Here is a 16,780-nt window from a genome sequence, read left to right as displayed (position 1 = left end):
TGTGTAAATCTGGGACAGGAATAAAAGTAGTAAAGTGAGTCCCACTTAACAAGTGACAAGAATTCAGATAGAGAAACTAGATTGTACTTACACTCCTAATCCACTAGAGGGCAGTGTGTCACTAGAAAGAGCAAACATGTACCTGTTGAATGGAGCTCCATACAGTGATCAGAAGCTGGTGTTTGGCTCCACTACCTCAGGAAAACTCGGCGCCCCCTCATTTCATCTCAGGTGGAGCTGAACTCCTTTGCCTGTCGTGGAGGAATTATCAGACACACGTGAAATAAAGGGCGAAGTCCCTTTCTTTAATGTGCATTCCTCTTTTTATTATCGTGGTCCTCTTTACATAAGGTGAAGAATGGTTATAGCTCAGCCCACCGAACATCGCTGTGGCTGCCTGAAGTGGAATGTCCAGAAGAAGAATAGAACAAAGCCCAACATCATAACGACTCCCTCATTTAAAGCCATACACCCGTTTGTGTAAAAACATTTTCACGAGAGCAAGATTACACCTCTGTCTGTTCAATGTGGCTTTGAGGAGGCTTTTGAGAAACACTTGCTAAAATATGTTACAGTGGCAGTGGAAATCTATGAGAATCTAAAAATAGAGCAGATAATTTATTTATTTACTGTTCTTACCAGTTTTTGTTGGGCAGTTTGTGTTCTGTGTTCCAAAGACAACCAGTCACTTTAAAGATAATTTCCTGTTTACTGGTTTTCTGTGAACACCCTACTGTGAGAAATTACACATTGTTGTCACTCAGCCTGTAAAGAGCATAAAATCAGACTGCATGATAAAAGTATGAAATGTAAACACACATCATAGCAAACTGAACCACTGATGGATACACAGAGGTTGGTAATCTTGCATCCTCCCACATTAGTAAACTGATCACAAAGCTCTTTTTACCAAAAGGTGGGTGTAGTACTGCTCCACCTCTTCAGCCATTAAAGCAGGACGCCTGACTGGCGTCCAGGCTGAGCAGTAGTTCAGTTCAAGAGTGCAGATGTTTAGTGTGAACCCTCTTCAACCCCTTTTTCCCTTATATCATCCTAGTGAATGACGTGAGATAAAACAGCTAGCTACAGCATTAATCTAAGTCTCATTTTGACGGCATTCAAGCATTCCACGTTTATCACGTTATATCACTTAAAGTAAAGCGATAGCCTCTTCAGCTACCAGGTTAACATGAGCGAAGACAGTAGAAGAGAAGAGAGAAATGACAAAAGCCCGAGGCGGCGCAGGCCTTTGAGTAGAAATCTCCTAAGAAGAGTAGCCATGTTTATCCTCTACACTGTGACAGCGCTGTCCTGGTGTCAGGTTCGGTGACTTATTGCATGATGTCAGTCCTCTTAAATTGATCTGAGGTGATTTTCAAAAAGTGGTGGCGTTCCAGTCCGGTAGTCTAGGTCTCGCCTTCCACGGGGCCACACCCAAACACCACCAGGGTCCTTTTTTCCACCTGCTCCCTGGTGGTAAAGTAGCTCTTCTGGGTATGGTTCCTCCACCTCCTCCTCCTCCTCCTCCTCCTCCTACTCCTGATCCTCCTCTTGATCCAGGCCTTGTCAGGACGACTGCATGAGACCCGTCAGACGTTTGCCCGTCAGTGACTTCCCCTGGTAGGGAGGCAGAAGGAGCAAAGGGAGGTGAGGGTGTCGGCTGTCAAATCGCCATCAAGTTAAAAGCTTTCCCGAGGGTTTAGAAAGAGTGTGGGAGGGAAAAAAGGAGCTGGTATGCAAAAAAAGTATAAATGTATCAAAGCTTTAGGTAGTGATTGTTAGCTGTGATGGGCAGGAAGTGAAACTCTGGACTGCAAGCTAGATGTGGCATGTGTCTATGTAGAGACGCATTGCTGGGTTTCTTTCGGTTGCAGGTCTGTGCACAACAAAGACAAGACAGCAAACAAAACGCCTCACACAGAAACTACATGAACCAAGCCGACGGCCCGGACCGTGCTGTTATCTTAATCCTCTTATTTAACACGACTTTTACAATGTAATTCTTTTTAAACACATGTATCCTGCATCTTCTCTCCAGTATCCCTTAAAGCAATCATTTGTTCACGGTTATAAAGCTTGACAAATTAATTATTGCAATGCACAACTTGTTCCCCTCAGTCCCACCAGACCATTCCTTGAAACTGATATTAATAAGGCTAACATCAGGGAAGGAGCCTAAACACAGCCGCAATAAAAGCTTAAAGTTATAGTCGGGGTATCAGTGAAAATATCTGAAATGCTGAGCAGGAGGAGTAGTTTTACATGAAAACCTTTGGACAGTGCAAATGATTATCACAATAAGAAAAAGTGAGTTTAAAAAACGAATAAAAAGTCAAATCTAATGGTTTCTCCTCCAGTTGCTCCAGTTTCTGCTGCAGTGCTGCGCGCCATAATAATTTAGATTTTATGTATGAATGCAGTTTAAAAGGCTCACTCACCACACTGCGAGTGAACTTCTCCAGTGAGGTGCGTCGTCCCTGCTCTGTTTCAGGCTGGACAGTCAGTGGAAAAATAAACAAAAGGAGGGAAGAGAGGAGGGTTCAACACCTCAGTGTTAGACGCAGTAACACAGAAAGACTTTCTCTCAGCACCTCCAACTTTGACTGCTTTTCCACAGTCTTGCTTCATGGCTAAATATGATTTTCTTTCATAATTTAATCAAATCAGCCTTTTAAGACATTCAGTTCTTGTATTACAGATGCTGGGTGCAATTACGCAGTTAGTTTACGTTAAACATGTACACAGAGACTGATGGTGATGATGATGCTTACTTTCTTTCTCGCCATCAGCAGGTCCTGGTACACGTTGGAGCGCAGGAAGCGTGTGTAGCTGTCACTTTTCATCAGCTTGTAGATGTGGTCCTGAACGGAGAGAGCGAGGATAAGGAAAGAGAAGACACATGAGTCTGGTTCATTTTCAGCTGTTTATAAATACATACACTACACAGACAAAAGTATTGGGACACCTGACCATTACACCAAAGGGGATGCTGGTGACATCACATTCTAAGTGCATGGACAGGCTGGGAAGGCTTTCCACAACATGTGGGAGGGTTTCTGTGGGAGTTTTTGCCCACTCATGCAGCAGAGCATTTGTGAGGTCACACACTGATGTTGGACCAAAAGGCCTGGCTCACAATCTCTGTTCCAGTTCATCCCAAAGGTGTTGGATGGGGTTGAGGTCAGGACTCTGTGTGGGCCAGTCAAGTTCTTCCACACCAAACTCATCCAACCATGTCTTTATGGAGCTTTGCTTTGTGCACTGGGGCACAGTCATGCTGGAATAGAAAAGGGCCTTCAACAAACTGCTGCCACACAGTTGGAAGCATAGCATTGTCCAAACTGTCACTGAGGGAGAAACACGGTGGTAGCACATCACCAGCTAACTGACGGAAGAAATCTTTTCTTCTTTAACTCTAATATATTAAGCCTGTAACAGGAGAGGAAATCAAACCCCACCCAACCCCCAGCACTTCTTTCCACCAGCCTTATCTATCTCCCAGCGGGGCGAATTCTCTGGAAATCACTTCACAATATAAACCCATTAGTCGATACTGGTGGAGCGTGTAAGAAAGACAAATGGGGCAGACAACAGTGTGGCGCAGAGTTCCTGAAGAGGCAGCACTGATCACCTGAAGAGACATAAATTAAAAGGTACGATGTATTCATCGTGAACGGCGCTCCCTCTGACACTCTGACCTCGATATGGAAGTGTGCCTGCACAGCAAGAGTCTGAGACATCCTGACAGGTAAATTTAAAGGTACAGTTCTCCATTTTGGGAATCATGCATAGTCACTTTGTTGCTGAGAGTTCGCTGTAAACATTCAAGGTTCAAGGTCCAGCTTTATTGTCACTATACAACACAGGATTGCATTATGAAATGCAGAGTCACACAGATATTCAAAAATTTAAATTTCAATAAAATAAAGCAATTAAACAGGCAAAACAAAACAAAGTATATAAATGCAGAATGGAAGGAAGAAATATAATGGAAAACTAAATCTGATTTATGAAGTTCAGAAGGTAAAGGAAGTTTCATGATAATGTCGATGGGGTGTTTCCTATTTTTTGAGATTTTGCATCTAAAGTTTCGACTTTTTACTTATTAATGTCTTGCTTCCAATCAATTTGTGAGCCTAACACAGTGTAGCCTGTAATGCTTTAAAGGATCACCAAGCAAGTTTTAACCATCCCATAAGCAATACTGTGACTGTATCACCTGGAGAATGGACCAGATGAGGGACAGACAGGTCACTGTCTCGTGAAAATGAGACTGTTTCTCATTGGTGTGAAGTCACTGAATGGATGTGTATCACTGCCTCCTTACTCTCTGTTGTATTCTACTTATGTTTATCTCACACATTTTGAGCCATTTAAATGCTCGGTGTGATCATCTGGCGATTGGTGGGCAGAGGTTCACAAAAAGGCAGCAGGCGTATTATTTATGTTTATTACTGAATTTCTGTTTAGTCCGACAGGTTAATCTTTCTGATGGTAGGTGTGAACGAGGAGGTTTGGCTCTTGCATCGGCAGAAACGACTCTGCGTGACATTTCGTGGATTATTTTCTTTCTTCTCTGCTTAGAATGTAATTTAAGTGATGATGTTGTTGTTTCTGTGTGTGGATGTGAAAAACGCTTCTCCCTGTCTTGTGTTTGCTCGCCTGTGCGTCCTCGTAGCTGTATCGCCCGGGATCTTTCAGGTTCTGGCTTGTGCGTTCGTAGCTGTGGGAGTCCAGGTTGATGGAGCTGGGAGCTCCCTCCGCCAGGAACTCCGTCCAGATGTCCTGGGCCCTCTGGGCTACGTCCTGCTGGGGCATCCTCTTCAGGTCCTGCACCGCCAACCAAAACCTGCCACACACATCAAACTCACGTCAGGTAATGATTAGGGTTTAAAGAGTGGCTAAACAACCTGATTATCACGCCAAAGGATGCAATGAATCTATATGTCCTTGATAACTTGTCAGTGAGAATAAATAATCCAAAAATTGAGAGTAGCACAGGATCATTCCACCAGTTTCCACTGAAGATAAGCTTTGCATGAAAGATCCCATCAAGGTGCTTAATACAATTGTTTAACATGTGAAGCTGCTGACCAGATTATGCCTTAAACATATCTGATGATTATCTTGAAAACTTATAAAACTGAACTGAAACCCATCTTCTTCTTATTGCACTCACATGAAGACACATACACTTTCAAGATCTCACATAAGAATAATTGAGTCGTTCAGATAAGAAGATAGTAGAACAAAAACTGCAGTGGGATTCAGAATTAAATATGAAACCAAAAATGTAAATGAAGGGAAGATGAACACAGGACATGCATTTGAAACTATAAAATCGAAAACATTTTCAAATGTCTTTGAGACAAAGTAAGCAGATGAAGCTGGAAAAACATAAATTACACTTCAAATGAACATGGCTCACAATAAGAGCCTGAAACCATATCAGGTGGCATAAGAAACTCTTCCAGTAACCACCTTCAACATTTTAAGGCAGTCATTTTAGATAATCCACAGTGACTTTTTCAAAATATCAAGTGCAAGAGAGCTGATATGCAGGGAAACAGGCCATGACCTGAGTTAAACACCAGAGGCAGCAGAGAGTCACAAGCCGGCTGCCTCTAATATTGGTTTATATCTATACTGATCTATGAACTGGTTCAGCAATATAGAGAGAAACACCTCTGGGGTTTGCTTCTGCCTCTCGCTCGCTATCGTTCTCTCCCTCGGTGGTGCTCACCCAAAAACCCTCATAAAAGCAAAAGCAATTAAAAGTCTGGGAGGAAGAGAGGAGGAAAAAGAAGAAGAGAGAGGGTGAGAGAGGGGTGAGGAGACTGGTGGGAGAGGTGGGAGGTGATAAGGGCTCTCTCTCATTCTCTGTGTGTGTGTGTGTTCACGTCTTATCTCCCTCTGTAGCTCAGAGGCATCAACAACCTCCATGTTATCTCCCACGGTTCACTCCGCGACTCGGTGGTTTCTAACAGGTCTTTCTCTCCTAACAAGTCCACATACGCTCCCACTTATTGCTGCTCTGCTGCATAAAGTTCTAAACGTGATGGAGTCCACGAGTCTGTGTGTCTAAATGAAGGATGGATTTAATATTTGTACTGTGAATCAATAAACAGCAAGTCTGTGAAATCAACAGCCTCATTAAATTACAGGAAAAAAAATAAAACAACAACAACAAAAACAAAACAAAACACAGTTGCACATCCGTGCTGTTGCTACAGTATGTGCTAGCTGTATGTTATCTCTGGGCTAGTGCGCAGGCCTGGGTGGGCATGTGTGTAAGCATTCATCTCATAGGGAGGAGCGGCGATTGGTTTTGTAAAATGAGGAGAAGATGATGGTGAGAGGATAAACAGACTGATGACCACAGGTCCAAATCTGAGACAAACTCCAGTGCATTTCAGCAAGGTTTAAGCAGTTTCTACAGGCTGAAACACAGCGCTTTGTGGTCGTTAAGTGAGTTATACGTGTGGATAAAGAAACAAAATGTTTTGTTTTGCTACTGGTAAAGTAAAGTCTGAAAGCAAGGGAAAACAGTCAGCCTGGTTCTGTGGAAGTTAAAAAACACAGCATTTCTAAAAATACTTGTTGGTTTAAACACTAACCTGTGGTCCTAAAGGAAGTTGTATGATATGAGGTCAGCTGTGAGCTGTGACTTCCATGAGACGTTTCATTAGCTGAGATGCTGCACAGAATCGCTGTCTTGTTATTTTCACATTTTTTAAACCGATTAAACCAACAAGTTAAAAGCTCTACTGCTGTTGGTACAATATGATGGTACATTATGACCTCTGGTGAGAGCCCGGTTAGCAGCGTCCCTCTGTTAGCTGTCTCTGTGCTAAGCTAGGCTAACAGAGCCTGGTTACAGCTCCATAGGCCTGCCTAGCACACAGACAGAGTGTATGAATTGCCAGACTGTTTCACTGATACTTCAACATGTATTTTGATGTATTTTTAACACCACCCCACACATAGCAACACAGTTAATCTTCTGTTCTAGCTCTTTATTATTATTTTATTGTCATTTTATACCAAGTTTGTCAGCAGGATGAGTGAAGTTTCATTTAATCCGAGACTCTCTTTTCACAAGACTCTGTGGAGTTTTGTGTTTCTGACATTTAGATTGCTGTGAATGGTTCTCTTTTTGTGTGTTCAGCTCTCAAGTACCTCCCAAACAACCAGGCAGCGGTCATGTCTTTTTCTCCTTCTCGTGTTTACTGTGCTCTAATGGATTGAAATTGATGGGAAATAATAGGGATGCCAAAGAGAAATCTTTGTTTTCTGGCTCTTTACAGAACAGCAAAAGCTTTTTGTATCCGTGTTAAAGTCAGGTCATAAATGCACAAATATGCAACTGTACAGTTTTAAATTTAGAACAATACGACACAAAGTTCAATTTTTCCAATTTAGAAAAATACCACTTTCTTCAGTTATCCCTAAAAGCAAATTGGACCATTTTGGTGCACCTCGTGATTTTCTTTCTCACTCACTGGAACACAGCACGTTCAGAAAAACAAATGTAAAAACTTTCATGAGGAGACAAAAATCACGAATCAAGAATTTTGAAGGGTCTTGAATGCCTACCGCAGGTTTTCTGAGCTAAACTCTGACTCCAGGAACTTCAGGAAGAGCTCCTGTCCTGCCGGGTCTTTCAGGGCCTCCTCCAGAGAGAAACCCCACTTCTTCACCCTCTGCTGACTGGGCTCCTTACTGGGAGAGATGGGAGAGGATAGAGAGGGAGAGTATAAACATCCGCCTGAAGCTTTCTGCAGGGAGGTCAAGATTAAAGAGATTAGAGGAGATATTATTACAGGGAAATGGTGGAGAAATGCTCAGTGTGGGGAGGGCTAACAGATGAGCACAGAGGAAGGGATAAGACATTAAAACCTAAAATTTGATTGGTTTCCAAGACGTCTAAAAGGGCTGATGTTGATGTGATATTGGTGTCTGGTGAGCGGCGCATTATGACAACATTCATCTGAAATCCAATCAGTTTAGTCTCTGCAGGGAATATATTTTCTCCTATCCTGCAATTAATCAATTCATCTGAATTATTAAGCTACATTAGGCTCAGTGATTATACGTCAGCTCTAATTAATTCTTGCATAATTCGTGCAGGCCAGGAGTGCAGAGCACAGAGCAAACTTGTTGAGAACTGTGATCCTCAGCCACAAATTAGAGCAAGGTGACACAAACAGTCGCACGCTTTGATTATCAAAATCCCACAAAGCAATTCGTCATTACATCAAAAAGACCACAATTATCCCAATCCTGTGCATTCTAAACTCTGTTTTAAGGTTTATATCTAACTTTGATACACAGTTAAATGAAGAGGAAATGTTCACTGGCGGTGAAAGGGAGCTGGCTGTGGTTTCTGGTTTCATACCTGGCCTCCAGATCCCAGAGCGAAGGATCATCGCTGGTCCATGGGTTGGATGGTTCTGGTGCTGTCAAAAACGGGTCATACTCCATGTACTGCTCAGTGTAGCTTATCAGACTGTCGCACAAACAAACAAACACATGCACAACACGGGGGAACAGCGTCACAGTCACACTTCGACCATTTGTTTGGTGAGATCAATATTTCCTCTGTTTATCTGATATTTGAGCCTTTTCAGAGATAAACTGAGTAAATTATCGTTGAGGAGGAACATCTGACCAAAATCACCAAAGATCTAATGTGAACCGTGTATTTGGCTTTGATAGCCCGAGATTAAGAGCTGAGAGACCTAGTTTTCCTTCAGCCGCCGTAGAATCCCTTGATAGCACATCTGAACAAGCTTTGCTAAAAAACACTTTTTAAATAACATTAAATGTATATTACAAGTCAAGTGATTATGCCAGTTAATGTGGAACATCTCCAGGTTACGTAACAGAGAGCAAAACGGCTGAATCTTTGAGAGAAAACATTCCACTGACAAATCACTCCATATGTGAAGTGATTAAATACATTTATGACTCCAGTTGTGTTGAATGTTATCCTGCAGCATGACTGATGTTGTTTGGCATGTTGTTTCTTGTACTGTTTGGGTAAACGCCCCCGACCTCTCTGCTCGGTGGAGCATCAGTTAATCTGAGCTCGCCGTGTGAAGTCAGGGGTTAAAGTGTCGGCGAGGCAGAGCAGCGCAGCAGCCAGGAGTAATGACAGTTTTCTGCTCTGCTGCGAAGTAATGCCTGTCCTGACTGAATGAGCAGAGCATGGGACTGTCACAGCAAGCAAACACAACATGGAGGAGGGATAGGGACCGGAAACACATGCATACATAGGATTTGTGAAGTTAGCAACATTCGATTTGAGGCTGTGTCATGGAAATCGTAATCCCAAGGCCCACACTGCAGCATCTTATGATATGAACATTTCTTACTCGAGTGCTCGACCCCAAACGACCTTACCCAGTGCAAACGCTTCTTACTGCATCAGTTTATTTTTGTCATTATCTAATCTTTGCACTCTAGCTTTAATTGCGCGCTGTTGCAAAGACAACCGTATGGATTTCCGTTTTCCTCAGAGCAGCAACTACCGACAACCAGCAGGACAAGCAGGTGAGTTTATTCATTCATTTAGTCTAAAATGGAGACATGAAGCAGCTAGAAATGGTGCCAAGCTGCCGGCCTGCCTGGATTGTCAGTCAGCCTTCATTTCCCCGCTCGACTCAGTAGCGAAAGCAAGGCTTATAGAGAAGCAAGAATTTAATGCTAATGGTGTCAATATTTATCGGTAGGGTTGCCCAAAGTGGGGTCCTTGGGCCAAAACTGATAAAGTTTATTTGGCCCGTGAGATGTTTCGAGTGTTGCGTTGTTGTTTACGCTGTTTTATTTTCTGTGAGCTTAAAATGCTTTTTCAGTGTGTGCAATTTCTGATGTGATGCAGGAAGTCATTTCATTGAAGGGAACCCTAAACAGCACAACAGGTGTTGCTTTTGGCCCGACTCTCCTATTCCAGCTCATTATTAAGTTCAAAGTAGATTTGGACAGTTTTGTACTATAGCCATTACATTGTGCACTCAAGATTTACTTCATAATGACAGGGCAAAAAAGTAATTTGTTGCCAGTTTAAAGAAGTGAAAGACCCTCCTGCACACAAACATTTTTAACTGGTTCTAATGTAGTCTGAAAAATCCTGCAGTCCTCTCGGTGACATTTGTCTGGACAGCCCTTATTGTTCTCTCTTCCAGGGGCTGCCGCTGACATGCTTGTTGAGTGACATGCGTTGGCCTGTGCCCTGCACTTGGACCCCTATTCCAAATTGCAAGGCTCTGGGAAACAAGGAAGAAACCACAGCTTACTTAACCTCTAAAAACCCCATATCAGTTCATCCCCAAACGAAATGCATACGCTTCCAAATGGCAAACAGAAACCGCCAGAGGTTCAGATGGGGTGTCAAAACCAAATTACCTCCATCTGCCACTGCTGTTGTACAGACAGAGTCGAGTGGAAGTTTTGTCTGATTATAGATGGTCAGAGAGAGCTCAGCCGACAGGAAAAGCAGACAGGCGGCTTCTTTATGAGAAAAGCTGGTGTCTCCTCCTTGGCCAACATAATGTGCAGATTGAAAAGATAAAGACTAGACATGCTCCTCACGATGTGAAGTATTTTTAGTGCAGCCGAGAAGAGACTCCCCTGTACCTTTCAGCAACTTTAGACATCTTCATACAGTGACGATCTAGCTGGGTGTTCAAGAATAAGATCTGAAAGACAAAATGACAGCAGTCACTATTGCAAATTATAAAGTAGGTGCCTTGAATTTTCTGCAAGTGCATGATTGCAGCAAACAAGTACCTTGGTATTACTATGATTGATACGTAAAAACAAACAAGACCTTGTTTGTGTTGGCTGGCAGCCTCACTGGTAATGTTACTCACATTTTATCATAATTAAGACCCATTTTCCCTGACTACAGTTGCATCCTCTTGCTGTTTTGTCATGAAAAACGATCTCTCCTTTGTGTTAGAAAGCAATACAACTCTGCAAAATTTGACCTGATAGCACAAAGTGAAACACAGCGGGGAGGCTATCAATCTTCTTTGCCAGGCTTCTGTGGCAATGAAATCACAACGCTGGTGGTGTAAACATCATACAGCCCAGTACAAAGAGTATAGAGTTGATGGGTTTTGGCAAATTGGTCTTCTACATTTGGACGGATTTTGTTTTATTATTACCTCTTTTTCCACATCCTCCTTGGTGCCTTTCCTGCAGTGGTGTGAGGGAGTGTGTATGGGACTCTGAGACTGTGTTCCCTCCTCCGCCAAACCATACACTGACTGAGCATGATGAGAGAGGAGAAGCGAGAGAGACAGAATGTGTGCTTTTCATTTTCCTGCAGCATAGATAACCGTGAAATCGGCTGCCAAGAAAAACCACAGTGCGTCGTGTCGTGAAATTAGATGGATAAAATTTCAGTAATTTGAAAACTGATTGCTTGCAGGGAAGTCAATCTCGCTAAAGGACAGCGTTGATATGAAGTTATTTGTCGATTTATGTCCGCTGATTGCACAAAGTAAACATATCTCAAATCAAAGCCTTTTCAAAGCTTTCAAAGTACATTTAAAGAACTTCTTTCAACAGTTACATTCAGTTTATTTCTTGTAAACAGATATCAGTAAGTGGAGCAGGAGCCCTTGTTTCATCCTTGGCCTTCAAGGACTTGAAAAAAATAAGTCATTTCAAAAAGGGTGAACATCACACCCTTGTCAATGAAGCTTATACCTTCTTAACTCTATGAGGGTTCTTCATGCGTCTGCATTTCCTGATGTCCATCTCTGTCGTGTTAACACATCCAGGCTGGAGAAAACATGAGCAAAAGGAATTTATTTTGACTACAGTCAACATTAGACTAGCAATTACCAGTATTAGATTTCAGGTATTACTGCTTTATTTTCCAGAACCCAAGAGAGCTGTGGAACAGAGACAGTATGTGGTGGAAGATGAGGTAGGCGGCTACAATCACACATGCACAGAGGCTCACCACAGGTCTGTGGACGTCCCAGAAGGCTCTCTCCTGGCTGTCGAGGATCTTCCTCTCGGTTTTATCTTTTTTCCTGTCGATCCTGCAGATGAGATCAGTCAGTGTGTGAGAAACACAGCACACAGCTTTCCGGGCATCATCACTGGACGTGGTGAATCAGGATGGAAGGATATGATAGTGCGCAGATTAGAAAGTCTATATGTCCATTGGTTTGGACGCTCAGGTGCTGGACATGATCTCCTCTATGGTTGAGAGCATCGTGCTTATGAGCAATGCTGATGGTTTGGTGCTGTTTGAATAGAAAACAGAGCCCATTTCAGTGTCTTTATTTGGAAATTAGGGCTACACTTGGATTGAAGGGCACCTGCTAACAACACTTTAATCACATGTGAAAAGTAACAAAAATGATTGACTTAAATACTGTACTTAAAAACAATTTTGAGGTAGTTTTACCTCACTTGAATATTTTAATTTTATACTGCATTATACTTTGACTTTTTACTTTAAAAAACAAGTAAAAACATTTTTACTTCATTACATTTACTTGCCAGCTATATTTACCTTTCAGATCAAGATTTTCCATGCAAAACATATTATAACATTTTATAAGATATTTGTCATAAACTACCCAAAGGCGGTAAGAGGCAGCACCAACTTGACCAACCACAATATTAAAATAGTATTTACACATAAAAGCATCAATAACAACAATCATGTTTAATCAATAACCATGTTTACATGCTGATTTAAATAAACCCTATAGACCACCGGCTTGATGAAAACGCTGGTCACACACGCAGACTTTCTTTAAATCACATTGGAATTGGAATTATTTGTGAAATACTGTAAGTGCTCCCCCCACTAACACGCTGCCGCTTTAACCGAGAGAATAAATAAAAAAAAAAAAAACAATCAAAGAGGGCTTTGGTAAATTCAGATATCCATCTTCTATCAATCCAAAGACGAATCAAGATGTCATCTACCTGAAGAACATAAAGCAGTAGATTTGTGTGCCATGTTCACTCTGGATAGAAACCCCATTACAGGAGGGTTAACGGAGTCTGTCAGAAACAATTGCTTATCTTTTACCTTAGGTGTGAATGACATCGCTGTGCGCATTGTAGTTTCATGTGTTGCCGTGGTAACCGAGCACACTTACTTGACCTGGGCCTCAGCCTGCATGTAGATAAACTCCCACTTCCTGGCAAAGGCTCTCTGCAGCCTGGCTAGGTTCTCCTGTTAGAGAGAAGATAGACACGCACAGAGCCATGTTATGATCAAAAATCTCAGAGGATAAAAAAAATAATATTAAAACTAAATGAAATCTTAAATGGGAACTGAAATTTAGATCTCATATTGTCAGAGACACACACAATCTGACCTTTAAGAGGTTGTGTTTTTCTGCCCCAGGCTTGACACACAGATCAATACCAAGAAGTAATAGCTTGGAGGAACAGTCCAACACTCACCGCCTCATAATCTGCCAACTCCAGCCTGGTCTTATTCTGCATGGTCCGCTTGCACAGGTAGATAGCTGAAGTAAGAACCAGAGAGGATAGAAAAGGGGGATTTATCAGTTTACACATTCTGCTCCTTCCACTCATCGCCTCACCTGTCCACATCTCCCACAGTATCAGAGTATAATCAGTTTCAGAGGATGCCTCTCCGCCTATCTGTTGCTTTAGGATGATTAAGTTGAGTTTGAAGAGGCGGATGAAGTGGAACAGTGACTGACTAATCCTGTCGACCGGTCCAAGTAGAGTGAAAGTAGTGCTACATCTCAGCAGGAGGTTATTTGAGTTTACATTCAGATATAACCTGATATATAGTGTGTTTACACTGCCAGATACAATACTATGTGCTTTTGAAGGCCACCATAATAATACACTAGTATAGTGTATATCTATTTATTTTTTTTTTTTTACAAATATTTAAGTTGATTATTTTCATGTGAGTTTTTTAAGTATTTAGATTTAGTGTCATCGAGTGGTGAAGTTGCTGATTGCAAGCAGCTGAATATCCCCTGTGTCATACTCCAATATGATGGATGCTGTGAAAAGTCCACAAGTGTTTGGTTTGTCTGTTCTGGGCAACTGTAGAAACATGGCGGACTGCATGGGAAAAAAAGACCTGCTCTAGAACACAGTGATTACCCTCAAATGAAATCATATTTATGAATATTATCTTCCATGTCCGTAAGTAGATCCCCCAAATCCAACACACCAGACAGTTAAATTCCTCAGAATTTATTTTGGTTAACATGTGAAGCAGCTTGTTAGCAACATGAACCATTAGACCTTATTGTAAAGCGATGCTACAAACCTTTTGCTGAAAGGTTACAAAGTCAAATGAATCCATGAAATTAGTAAATGTAAGTTGTTAGTTTGCCCCACACACTTTTTGTGGGTGTGGCCAAGTAGAAACGTCAAGTTATTTCATATGCCAACAGATGCCTGGTTGATACCATACGTTTATACAGTTATAGGCATGAAGTGTACCAACATGTTTGTCTAGCTCTACTCTGAAATATCTGATTGGTTATTGGTGTTTTGTAGCTTCATCTATTAATTAGTATTAAACCCTTGAGTGCACTGAGAATACTACATTAATTTTATTATTATTATTGATTTTACACTAAAATCTGAGTCCCTGTAAAAATAATACAGTTGAGACACTGATACTGATCAACATTTGTGTCAACTACCCTCTTCATGATCATTTTACCAAGCTGTGCTCCTTAAACCTTGACAAAGGCGAGTTATCACGAGAAACGTCAAAGCATCCCTTTAAGACTCTTACCGTAGTCCGTGTTCTCAGGCTCCCAACAGTTGGACGGCCAGAAATACGGTGCCTGGTGGGAAAACAAAGTGAAAAGCTGAAAGTCAAAAGATGTCGATCAACCCTTGATTGCTATTTCAAAGACTGCAGTCTGGAGGAAAAAACTGGAAAGTCAAAGTCGTGCAGATGAACGCTGACTTTCCAAAGTTTCCCACAGAAACCGGCGTGATGGCATTGACCTTTACCAGACAGTTGTTTTGCCTCTGAGACACAGCAGTGCACATGATTGCCCTGCACTTCCATGTGAGCAATCAAAATGTTTTTGTTATCATCAGGACTGAATGGATTTCAGAACAGCTGACTCTCAAAACTTTTCCACTACTAAGAGGCATCCTGGGGTATTGCAGAGGCGTGGGAGCCTCAGCAACAAAATAAAACGAGAAGCGATGAAAGCTGCGAAATAAACAATGGGAAAGGAGAACAATAAAGCCAGCAGGCAAAGAACAGGTGCTGATAGGATTGTTATTTCACATAGCTCGCAAGGTTTTGAATCAAACTTCTAAAACCAGAGATTTTAAATGGCGTTTTGATTTTCCTTCGCTGAGTTTCTCTTTGTCTTGCACTTAATTTGCCCGGAAAATGAAATGCTAATGAATGGTGATTATCTTTATGAAGCTTTTCTGTTATGGTAAACAGCCCTCCTCGTCCTCGTCCTCCTCCTCCTCCTCTTCCACTGCCTCCTTCTCGTGTCTTCTCTTCCACTTCACTTTGAAGGAAGAGATCCAAGGTCACAGCACTGTAATGTGCTCTGCCGTCTGCTCTAATTAAACTGCTCTTCCAGCTCCGGTGGAGGCTCAGCCCTCCAACAGAACGAGGTGAATAGGAAGGAGGAAGGTGAGATCATTCTAATCTCACCATGTGCCGCCTTGCCATTCCCCACTGAGGAATGTGAAAACATTGCTTCCTATTTTTAATTAGGAAATTCGGAATAAAACAATCTGGCATAATTAATCTGTGACTTTAATACCACTGTCTTATCTGTAAGCAGTGAACGGGGAGTAAAATGTCAGCACACTTTGCTTTCCTTTCTGTCTCTTGATGAGACTCTAATTGTAGTGCACTACTACTCTACTACACTGTGTCTCTCTGTCAAGCTTTTGGTCGCCGCCCACTCAGACCGAACCGAGACCTGCTTCCCTCGCTCGCTTGATGAATATTTTAACAGCTCGCCATTCATTTTTAATAGGGTCACAGGATCCCAACACAGTAGTGACGAAACTGTAGACGGCGGATGGGACCGTTTGTCATCAAGATCAAGACTGCTGTGTTGTAATTCCATAACAGAACAAGTAATCTTCAACAGCTGATTGGGGTCTTTATGAAAGTAAGCGCCCCCGCAATCAGATTAACCTCGCTGGACTTTTCAGCGTCTCCCACACTAATGCAAGATGAAGAAGGGATTAGTTTGATCTCAGGTCTGTTACATAATTTGCATTTAGCGAGGGAAAAAAGCTGTTGTAATACACTCATGACTGTAATGGGGTTTCTTACACTTAAGCTTGTTAGAAAATCAAGCTTTTTTTATACACTATATGTTCAAAATACAACATCACATTGGAAATTGATTTTTCCAGACACTTTTCCCTACATGACTCAAATTTAAAAAATGTCACACCATCTAAAAACTGTTATGTGTTAACTGACATGGATATTTAACAGATATAATCTTTACTCATAATATTTAATAATGCTTGCCATGTTTGCTCACCCGGGCATTTGATAGTGACATCCCACTGCTCCTGGGTGTGTGTTTCACTGCATGTAATTTGCCGGGTGTTGCATGTGTGTGTTCAGCTAAAGGTGGGTCAAATGCAGAAGACAAATTCAGTGTGCGTATGTAAAAATATATATACTGCCAATAAAGCGATTCTTAATTCTTAATGTTCACCATCTTAATATTTGCTAAATTGCAGCAAACACAAAGATGGGGTTGATGGAAATGTCGTTTTGCAGGTAGACACCAAA

The 16,780-nt window shown here is 41.8% G+C and overlaps 1 protein-coding gene across 4 annotated transcripts in view; it reads right to left on the bottom strand.

Moving 5' to 3' along the window:
• Positions 1-300: 300 nt before the first annotated feature.
• The window catches only part of rgs6 (regulator of G protein signaling 6), a 75,603-nt gene continuing 59,123 nt past the window's right edge, over positions 301-16,780 (bottom strand). For all 4 annotated transcript variants that reach the window (XM_046372368.1, XM_046372369.1, XM_046372370.1 and 1 more), the window contains 13 exons: positions 14,777-14,828; positions 13,447-13,511; positions 13,137-13,213; positions 11,978-12,059; positions 11,719-11,793; positions 11,172-11,273; positions 10,639-10,700; positions 8,399-8,509; positions 7,597-7,722; positions 4,663-4,849; positions 2,772-2,861; positions 2,439-2,492; positions 301-1,617 (listed from right to left, as the gene is read on the bottom strand). In XM_046372368.1, coding sequence (XP_046228324.1) covers positions 1,567-1,617; positions 2,439-2,492; positions 2,772-2,861; positions 4,663-4,849; positions 7,597-7,722; positions 8,399-8,509; positions 10,639-10,700; positions 11,172-11,273; positions 11,719-11,793; positions 11,978-12,059; positions 13,137-13,213; positions 13,447-13,511; positions 14,777-14,828 — 1,134 coding nt within the window. In that variant the 3' untranslated portion in view covers positions 301-1,566. The remainder of the gene's footprint in view (positions 1,618-2,438; positions 2,493-2,771; positions 2,862-4,662; positions 4,850-7,596; positions 7,723-8,398; positions 8,510-10,638; positions 10,701-11,171; positions 11,274-11,718; positions 11,794-11,977; positions 12,060-13,136; positions 13,214-13,446; positions 13,512-14,776; positions 14,829-16,780) is intronic.

This window comes from Scatophagus argus, chromosome 19 (assembly GCF_020382885.2).
Source record: "Scatophagus argus isolate fScaArg1 chromosome 19, fScaArg1.pri, whole genome shotgun sequence".
Taxonomy (NCBI): domain Eukaryota; kingdom Metazoa; phylum Chordata; class Actinopteri; family Scatophagidae; genus Scatophagus; species Scatophagus argus.
The sequence above is the reverse complement of the archived record's forward strand: the minus strand, read 5'-3'. Positions and strand labels throughout refer to the sequence as shown.